This window comes from Callospermophilus lateralis, chromosome Y (assembly GCF_048772815.1).
Source record: "Callospermophilus lateralis isolate mCalLat2 chromosome Y, mCalLat2.hap1, whole genome shotgun sequence".
Classification (NCBI taxonomy): Eukaryota; Metazoa; Chordata; class Mammalia; order Rodentia; family Sciuridae; genus Callospermophilus; species Callospermophilus lateralis.
Window position 1 is genome coordinate 5,359,191 of NC_135326.1, and position 10,237 is coordinate 5,369,427.

General features: G+C 42.4%; 1 protein-coding gene across 1 annotated transcript; it reads right to left on the minus strand.

The window, feature by feature from the left end:
- Positions 1-207: 207 nt before the first annotated feature.
- LOC143639830 (testis-specific Y-encoded protein 3-like) lies at positions 208-8,619 on the minus strand. Its single transcript, XM_077107874.1, has 7 exons — positions 8,294-8,619; positions 7,927-8,152; positions 7,241-7,318; positions 7,006-7,117; positions 6,778-6,923; positions 6,595-6,684; positions 208-291 (listed from the first exon to the last, which is right to left on the minus strand). Exons 1-7 carry the CDS (start codon positions 8,617-8,619, stop codon positions 208-210), a joined length of 1,062 nt encoding a protein of 353 aa, XP_076963989.1.
- Positions 8,620-10,237: the final 1,618 nt, after the last annotated feature.

The following is a 10,237-nucleotide window of genomic DNA, read 5'->3' on the forward strand; positions in this document are numbered from 1 at the left end:
TGTGTAAACTTTTCCAGCAGAATAGTACCGTCCCCTAGAGAAACCATAAGCCTCAGTAGTTTGTGCAATCCAGAACAAGCTCCCTTCACAGAATGTAAGCCTGAACGCCATGGCTGTGCAGCCTATTAAAATTTGTAGGCCGAGCCACGTCTTTTTCATAGGCACATGCACTCGCTGCTGCCTTCTACTCATAGGCCCTGCAGAAGCTCAGCTCAGGAACATATGCTCTGCAGCCTCAACCTGCTCTGCACCGCTCAGATTGAGGAACATAAAAGTCGCAGGCAAACCAATCTACCAAAGAACAACAAAAAAGTCAAATAAGAAAAACAGAAACCCTCTAATGGCGCGCTAACCCAAATGGGAATCAGCAGCAGTACTTCACTGTGGGTTTGACTGCTATTGTCACTTCGTGGAGAAAAGCAGGCAGCGCTGGGATTCAGGATTCGCCAAGTGGCTGCACACCGGGGTTGCTTAGGGCAAGAAGGGGCGGACTTCGATGCTTCCAGGCAGTTGGTTCTGGAGGTGCCTGGATTGCTGAGAAGCAGCATTCTCATTCTACATTCTCACCCTTAGTGCTGAATGAACATTTGGTCCTTTTCCTCTAGGGTTTAGAAGGGGAGCCAGGTGGGATTGTGGAGTGTGGACTGCTGGTTGGAGGCGGGACTGCGAGGAAAGCAGAGTGCACCTGGATCTGAGAGGGATGAGGTGCTTTCTTTGAAGAAGTTCCAAGGACACTTTTAGAAGACATAGACTTTTTAAATGTCCCTCCTGCCCACGTACCTTAGATTACTATTATTATTATTTTATTTTTTCTAGAATTATACAGCACCTGGACATTAACAGAAAGATATGGAACTCAATGTGTCCAAGTTTAGTCCCTGGAACAAGCCCCTGCCCACACGCACATTCTTCTTCCACTCCACCAATATCTCTTTAATCCATTTGCAGTTTGCTTTAAAAACACTTATTTATTCTCATGTTATATGTGACAGAAGAATGCATAGTACAAATATGGAGCACAAATTTGCTTGCCTCTGATTCTACACAAAGTAGAGTCACACCATTCATGTCTCCATGTATGTAATTAGGGTAATGTCCATCTCATTTCACCATCTTTCCTACCATGGAAGCACCATTTGACCCAGCTATCCCATTCTTTGGTTTGTTCCCAAAGGACTGAAAACAGCATACTACAATGACACAGCCACAACAATGTTCACAGTAGCTAAATTGTGGAACCAACCTACATGCCCTTTGGTAGATGAATGGATAAAAAGTAAAGCAAAAGCAATGTTTGGCTTAAGCAGAGAGCACTTACTCTCTCTGTCTCAAGAGGATCATTTCTGCACAGAGAACAACAAAGGAGAAAATGCTATCCCCAATTTTATTACTCTTTGATGTTTACCAGGAGAACTGGGGACTACCTTCTCTACTCTTTGACATTCAGGTGTTCAACTTCTCCTACATGTCAGCCAGTGGAGTTTTTGATCTTACTTGTTCCTCTCTGGAACGGAGGTGGTGGGCATCTTGCTTAGAGGGGCTTCCTGTACAAATCAGTCCCATGTTAATGTGGGCACTGAGGTCAAAAGCTGGTCCAAAGTTACCTTAGTGCAGCTCTGCTACTATAGGAATCATTCTTCCCAGACAAAAGGAGACACCCACAGCCACATTCTCTAGCTTCACAACATCAATGGACTCTGTCAAGAGCTCTCTTTCATTAGCTCTTTGCTTCTTCCTGTTTATTTTCTACAAATTAACTTCCACCCTTTGCTTTCTTGTCTACTTTGAAGTAGTTTAAGAACATCCAGAGTAATTTAAAGAAAACTTTTTAACTTGCCTTGCATTTCACTGCTCACTGCTAGCTACTTCCTAACATCTCTCTGTTGAAGGGCACTTAGGTTGTCATACCTTAGATGATTAACATTTTGTTTCCCTTCATCTAGGTTTGTATTGCTAATGAGTACATATTGGTAACAGCTGAAACTTCATCTTCAGTCCAGACATCCCATATTCACAGCAGGTGAAAGGTGCTGTGTTTGTTTAGAAAGGTGAGATGCTAGAAGAATGAGGGAGTTCTCCTAAACATTACAGAGGTCCAATATATCCTCCCTTTTTATTGTGTGGGCCGCTGTAGGGAGACACTGTGCACAATGTACTTAATTGAGTGGTCACTGTCATGAGCTCTAAGATGCTATCATCCCCACATGAGAATATAGGTAGTTAAACTCCTACCTGTAGGTCCCAGTTTGCAACTAGAGATTGTGCCAGTTTTGACTAATCATTGCTGTTGGGGAAAAGAAAAAGCCATCATGCCTAAAGAGAGTTAGGGCAGAAAGGTGTTTTGAAAAACGGTTTATGTAAGCCTCTACTCTTTGTCTTGGTGATTACAGAGAAGACAGAGAGAATGGCCATATTCCAGAGATAGCTGCTTTCAGTGCCAAGCTCAAGTTTTCCTTAAGATATTTGGATACTAGGGCAGAACTCAGGAGAGTTCCTTGGGCTAGTGTTCAATTTTGTCAGGAGCTCCAAAGCTAGCTAAGTGCTGCTTTTCAAAAGGGTTGTTTTGTCACATCAACCTGGTTGCTCTCATTTGCTTCCCGGTGTAATAGAGATTTGTAGCATGTTTTTATTTGTACATCGCCAAAGTACTCTACATTATGACTTTCTAAGAGGGAGGAACACCAGTGGTATTTATGGGATGGTTAAATAAAAACAAGTAGGCATTGTGATTGACACTATATATAATTCATATTACAAACAAATAAAATGGAATCAGTGAAAGGGCTGCACCCAGTTACATTAATTTCCTTGCTATACTATAAAAAATTCAAATCCCAAGGCTTCAGAAACGCCTTATGACCATAGAACCAAATGAGATAGTGAACTGGATACTTGTAAAGAGCAAGAAAAAAAAGAGTCACTTTCCAGTCCCCTAGTATGCCAACACAGTTGTCATAGTTGTGTATGTTTGCTTTGGGTTCCATTTGGAGATAGAGGGATCTTGGCCTCAAGACTAGCACCCTTACCCTTATATGAATCAGCATACAAAGGGAGGGAGAAATCAGTGTACCTGGGGGGAGAGAAAGAGAGAGAGAGAGCGGGGTGGGGGAAGGGAATTAGCGCAGGGAGAGAATGAATCCACGTCACAAAGCAAACTACATTTTCTTCTTCACTTTTTAGTAGCATGGATGATTAGTCAGATCCTTTGCAACTTTGCCTTAATCTTCTGCTTGAAGACCACATATTGTTGTGGTGTGAATTGATGAATATAATCAATAAGTCACAGGCATAGGTTATAGAGTATAGGAATAAGGTAACATAACAACAATAACACCTAAGTTCAAAAAAATAGTTCTTCAGGAGTAAGCGTAAGTAATAGCAGTAAAATCATGTAACTGTAAAATTAGAATGTAAGCCATAGGAAAAAGATATAAAACAGTGAACAATGATGAGTCAGAACGTCTGTATAGTTATAGATGACTATAGGCAAGTAAGTTAATATAGATAATGTTAGGTCAATGTAGCCGTAAACAAACAATCAACTTGATCTTGTAGCTTTGCATAGGATAAAAGACATAAGGTTTATAGATATTAGTAAAATGGTAGAAAAAGTGTGTGTGTAGGACATAACTGCAGTTTTAAGTAGTCGTCAAATAAGTTAGTGTAAAATGAGTGTAAAAACACTTGTGGTAGAAACTCCCTAATCACTTGGAACGATTACTGCCTTAATGGGATAGTGGGAATGGAGTCACTGAGCTCATAAGAGCAACAAGATGTGGCTATAGGGACTCCACCTTAGCTGTTCTAGACTTCATCTTGGTTTTTCTGTTACCGTCCCTGTGAAGAGAGAACTCCAGGATGTTAAATAAAAACAGGTAGGCATTTTGATTAAATAAAATTATAAATAGAAATGAAATAATGAAATGAAATATGAAAATGAAATAAAAATTGTTTTTCTGTACTTTGTACCCCACAAATTGTACCCCACTCAAGGTACAGTGGTAGTTGTGGTGAGCTGCCTCCTAGTTTTGAGTGCACTTGTGGGTCTACGTGGCTTTGGGAAGATTCTTTCTTGCCCCCACTGACCCTTGCTCAAACTCAGGATATGGTTGTCTAGCACCTGTTAGAACCAGGGAATGTGGCCAACTGAATTGCAAAGCTGACTGCTTTTTTTAGCTTATGTAGCTTGCTTGCTTGCTGACTGGAAAATTCCAGTTCTGCTTAGAGCCCACAGGCTCCACTAATTCCTGTTTTAATTTCTATCATTGGCTTGCTTACGTGATGCTAAGCAAGACACAGACCAGGAAGTTGTTCTCCCACAAAGCTTGAGTCTCTATGGGTGGGCAAACACAGAGACAATCCCTGGCCAGGTAAATAAAGCTCTCTATTGATTTAAATCTGAATGTGGAGTGTTTTCTGAAGTGGCATCCCATAACAACATGGGATGAGGTAGAAAGAAAAGCTTAAGTGTGGAATATGAAAACATCCACATTGTCCCCAAGGATTTCCTTTCTGAGCTTTTCTTCTCAGGCTTTTCTGCCAGTCTTTTTTGCTCCTATCCCATTTTTATATTTTATCCCAGACTACCACAGCCAACACTTGAACCATTAATATTTTTATCTGATGTACCCCTGTTGGCTGTCCTAGCCTGAGGCTCTCCTAATGTTGGAGGAGAGACAAGTCCATACATACATTTCTCAGGGAATCCCAGGACCAGAATTTTTTGACAATAAGTTCCTAGTTCCCTCTGGCACTAGCAACCTGCATCTGGAACTTGGTGCTGTTGTCCTAGGCTGTGGGATATGGTAGGTGGGTAATTTAAAATCCTGAAAAAGAATTTCTTTTTTTATTGACAAAGACTCCTCCTTTGTTGTAATCTTCTTAGGGGATTCTAGAGGTCTGGAAAAGTTGGTTCAGAGGTATCTGCCAGCTCATTAGCTGTTGCGTAAAGGGACAGAAACTTGGAGTTTTTCATTTACTCATGATGAGGTGATATCTGTAAGGATTCATACTAATTTTAGAATGTATATTTTCATTTAATTTTTATTTTCAATTTTTTATTACAGCCCTATAGTTATACACAAGGTGGGGGTTCATTTGACTCAGTTATGTAAGCATAAAATGTAGGTTGTGCTATTCAGTCCCCAATACTTTCTCTTTCTCTCCTCATCTCCCCTTCCCTGCTCCCCTTCCTCTGCTGTACTCATCTTCATCTATTTATTTATAGTCATTTCACTTAAACTATTAATTTTGATTAACACATTATTGAATATATTTATTTCTACATTGATGTTTTCATTCTTTTACATACTGTATAGTGATCACATCAGGGTAATTAGCTTATCCATCACCTGTTTTTTACTTTGGGTATTGAACTATTCATGAAAGTAAGTATTTGTAGGAATCTTAACTATGCATATATAGCACTCTTTATTTTATATCCTGATCACTGGGTCCTTTACTTGAGTTGTCCTCACTTTTTTTTGTATGAACAGTAAGCCTCCAACTTGATTTTTCACTTTTTCCTCCAAGACTCTGCCCTATGTCCTTCAGTAATCCCTTAACTTTATGTGACATCCTCCTCTTTTACCTATAGTTATACACAAGATGTGGGTTCATTTGACTCAGTTACGTAAGCACAAAATGTTACTGATGTTGTCTTCATTAGGGAATTATTCCTATGGCTTAAAAATGCCATATGTATTTGACTGATTTATTTCCCACCAAAATCTGCTACATAAACCCTCAAGATGCGCACACTTGACACCATTTATTGCTCTTTCACTGTGAATTCAGGTTTTCCAAGATGACTTCCTGGGTGTATTTATCACTCTCTGATCTGCTTTTTCTTTATTTCTTATGCAGAAGAATTGTTGAATATTCATCTCTTGAAACTGAAATAATATTATTTTGATAAGTCATTTACCTACTAGTTTAGGTAAAGTCTGATTCACCATTCAGTTCAAAATCTGGGAGGCCCCTAAAACACAAACACACATAAATATTTGTTTTTTTCTTTCAGCAGAATGTCTAGTATTTGTTTTAATTTTTCCAGGTCGGGCTACACATTCCTGATTCTTGACCTCCAATGTGTTAAAACTTACCATGTGTTAAAACTCATTCTCTCACCCATATCCCACTGAGAGCATTCTGTGTAACAGGAGAATGCACTAAAAGGAGATGTTTAAGAAAATAAATAAATGCTAATTTCAAAGATAAAGATTGAAAATACAAAGCAACAAAGCATCATCTAACTATTCACAGATATTGCTGGAAAAGTGATATATCAATTGATGTGATCCACAATTTATTGGTCAGAGAAGTTGTAGATGGGTTAGTTGTCATGGGAGTCCATCCAGGGATGTGATGATGATTCATCATAACTTCTTTCTTTGGAACTCTGGACATTGTCTATGCTACAGAAGAATTTCATATCCCCAGCCATAACCTGTTTTACCCAATACTCGTGTATCATGCTCATGCCCTGGATGAACTGGTTTTGTCATTCCACCTTTTCCACAGAGTCTCTATTTGTACTTGTGAAATTAAACCCCAGAAACATAACAGCATGCTTTGCAAATTCTGCTGCCTCACCTGTTCACCTGTCCTCTCTGCTCCCTCTTCAGGTGCCTTCATCCTCTTGTAGTAGTGCAAGGGGTTAAGCCACAAGTCCTTACTGATGATCTTGGAAGGGAACAAGAACAGGACATGTCAAAGTTGAGCTCTACTCCCCAGCAGACACCCCTGTTACTGATGTTATCACCTCATGGAACCCACCTCAGTAATCCTGTTTGAGCCTGTGAAATTGTGATCAGTAAACCAGTTGAAGAAGTTAGGGCTGCTGTTGTGGTGCCTGCGGCTGCAGGCTTCACGTTTATATTCCTGATACCACTGAACTGCAGTGGAATAAGATGCCCGGTATCCTGCAGGAAGAGAGATATGGGGGAAGAAGTTATGTAGAAAACCTCCCCAACTTCATGATAAATCTGTTTAGCCACTTCTTACCATTTATAGTAATGAGATATTCCTTAGTGATAACTTCGTTCCGGAAGTAAGGGTTGTTTCCAAAGAATAAGATGATCTTGCAGCAATGACTGGGATGCTTGTATTCTTCCACCTGCCAGAACAGTTGATAAATCTTTATTCTGAGTGATCTATAAATTCCACTTATAGGAATCAGTTATTTCCCATATCCTCCCCTGATAAACGTCTGTCTGATCAGTATCTCATTGAGCCTGACCTCCAAATGAGTCATGTAGCTAAGCATGTCTTCATCTTGGTCATTGATCATTGAGGACATCTGGGGATGATTCACAAACTGCCTTGGGTCAAGGAGCCTTACGATGCTATAGAAAAACATGCTATAAGCAGCTGTGGCATTCTACAGAGCAAAGAAAGTGTGGAACAGAGGCTTTCCCAGACATCCAAGCATTGCCACCTCTGGTTCTCAAAGGAATCCTAGGGCAATTTGGGGCCCTGATCATGTGCAGATCAGACTGCCTGCACCAACTCTGGAAGAAGCTGTTTCCTCATTGTTCTTGATTGATATGCTCCCTTTGTGCTGAACACCAGACTAGTCTGTGTATGTGTAAGTATGTACTGTCCCAGCTCTGACCATGGTTGTTATTCAGCACTCTTCCCTGTGGCATTATTTCCAGGGAAGCTGTGCATGGAATAGCAGTTCTGTACAAAAACTTCCTCCAGTTTCTTATTTGAACTTCTATTCACGATCACCGAGATTAATTTTTGTATCATATACATGTTCAACAATGTTTCACATGCCTTATTCATATTTCTAAGACCATTTCTGCAGAAGAAAAAGCTCCTGTTTTTACTCATCCTGTTCATTCTGATGCTATATATTACCCTATATTACTCATTCTCCTTCTATCCCAGTCCCTCTTTGGATAAGAATCAAAAGGATACGGTTTGGGCCCAAAAGCCAGGTATGCTCTGGATGATGCTACTTCTGCAATCCAGTTGAGGTTTGCGTCTCTGCTTCAGCTTCTGCTTCAGACGTGAATAGGCTCTGGTGGCCTGGCTATTCACTGGTTCCAGATCCAACTGAAGAGCCTGTAGTTCTTCCAGAGGCAGCCTGGGGGTGGTAGATCTAGGCCTTGGCTGAGCTAATTGAAGAGCCTGCAGTTCTTCTAGAGGCAGCCTGCTGGTGGTAGGTCTAGGCCCTGGCTGAGCCTGATAATCCTCTTCCTTCTTTTTCTGACGCTCTTCAGCATAGTGATCCAGCTCCTGTTCCACCTTCTCTACTTCTTCTGGCTCCTCCTTCCCCATATCCTTCTTTTCTTCCATATCCTCTTTGGTAACTACCTCGGCCACCTTTATTAAGCCCTCTACCAATAGCACCTCCCCTTCCCCAATGGCCTCCTCCTTTCTCCACTCCAAGGCCTCCGGAAGCTGCGTGTCAGCCATAGCCGCCACAATAGCCTCCTCACGCTCGTAGCCTGCTGCCTGCCATGCCCAATCACCAGCCGTAGCATCCTGTGGGATATTCTCCCTGGTGCATCCCTGTGCCATTTCTCCTTGAAAGCTTCTTCTGAGACTGACCACCTGCTGTAGCTCCTGGGCCACCCCACACTTCTGGTCTTCTCCCTTAGTCGCCATGAGGCTCTGATTCAATACACTTACAGATGCACAGGAGGGTCGGGGGAGACCTCACTTGAAAATCCAAGCTTACGGGGAATTTGAATCAGCTGTGCTGGGAACAGAAGAATGAGTTAGTAAGTGGAGAGAGACAGAGGTGTGAGAGAGAGAGGTAAGAGGGGGGAGGAGGAGGAGGAGGAGGAGGGGAGAGGAGGAGGGGAGAGGAGGAGGGGGAGGAAGGGGAGGATGGGGAGGAGGGATTGGATGGGGGGAGGAGGGAGGAGGGGGAAGGAGGAGGGAGGGGGAGGAGGAGGGAGGGGGAGGAGGAGGTGGAGGGAGGGAGGAGAGACAGAGAGAGAGTTGTGTGTATGGGAGGGGGGAATAGCTAGCTTGAGTGAGCGAGAGCAAGAAAGCCAGTGAGCGTGAGAGCGAGCGTATGTGGGGTGAAGGTGGAGGGTGTTAATGTGGGGGTGGAGGGTGTTAATGTGGGATTTTCCTGCGCCAGGACTGAGGCGCATGCTTGGTGCTTTGTGACGTCAGGCCAGAGACCTGGTTGAAAAGTGCCCACAATTCGCCAGGTTGAATATGTAAGCTAACGACCAATTAGAGAGGATGAGGTGGGCTTTCCAATGCAGAGCTGGCCTCCCAACTCCAGGGTCCTGAGCCTCTGAGGGACCCTACTGCCTAGATTGTGTATCCAGGAGTCCTTAGATCCAGGGCCTGTGTGCTGGAGGTGGGTCAGGAGCACAGGTTTGCTTACTCAAATGCGCATGTTTCCCTTCACATCCATCAACCAGAAGGATACACTTAAGGACTTGAAGCTGGGGAAATCAGACAAAATTGGGGGATGGTGTGGCATAGTTCTTAGAGATTGAAGAGCCCTGGGTGCTGCAACAAAGTCACCCTTTGTTTCTAGGGGTTGAATTGAGTTATTCCAGGGAGGAGGTTCATTCTGAAGACACATCCAGTGTGGAAAACTAAATTCTCTAAAAAAATAAGGTTCTCACTTTCCAAGATACACACAGAATCTGATCCTGTGAGGTTGGCACATCTGTGGTGATGCACTGACTGCCTTCATTGCCACATTTGTGCAGAAACTTGTGGAAAGGAAGGAGGGACATGTGGCTGTCTTAAACCAGTGGAATATGGCTACTTTCATCCATGTGGATGTCACACTGGCAGGGTGAAAGGGTTTGTGGATGAAAGATCAACCGAACGTAGTCAGAGGACTAAAGAAAGGAAGAAGCAAAAGGTGAGAGAGAGCATGAGAACAGGGGAAAAGGTAGTGAATGAAAGTCTTTCAGGATTTGGTTAACTTAGTGAGGTGGTTTTGAAGTCAGAGAGTTTGATGGTCATTCAGCCATTTGGCCTAGAGCCATCGCAATTGCCCTCTTTGGCTGAGGCACTTATGGAGAACTTCATGTTGGCAAAGAAATGAAATTTTCTTTGGCTTGTGTTCTGTCATCTCTGTGCTCTTGTACATATACTGCTTTGTTTTATGACTCTTCCTTCCTCTTATTCACAGAGACCTTCCACTTTTATAAATAGAAATCCTGACAGTCTTCTTGCAAGGGACACAGGGGAAAAATGAGCACATCCAAGGAAATTAAAGATTAAGAATGTTAGAGGTCTGTTAGGC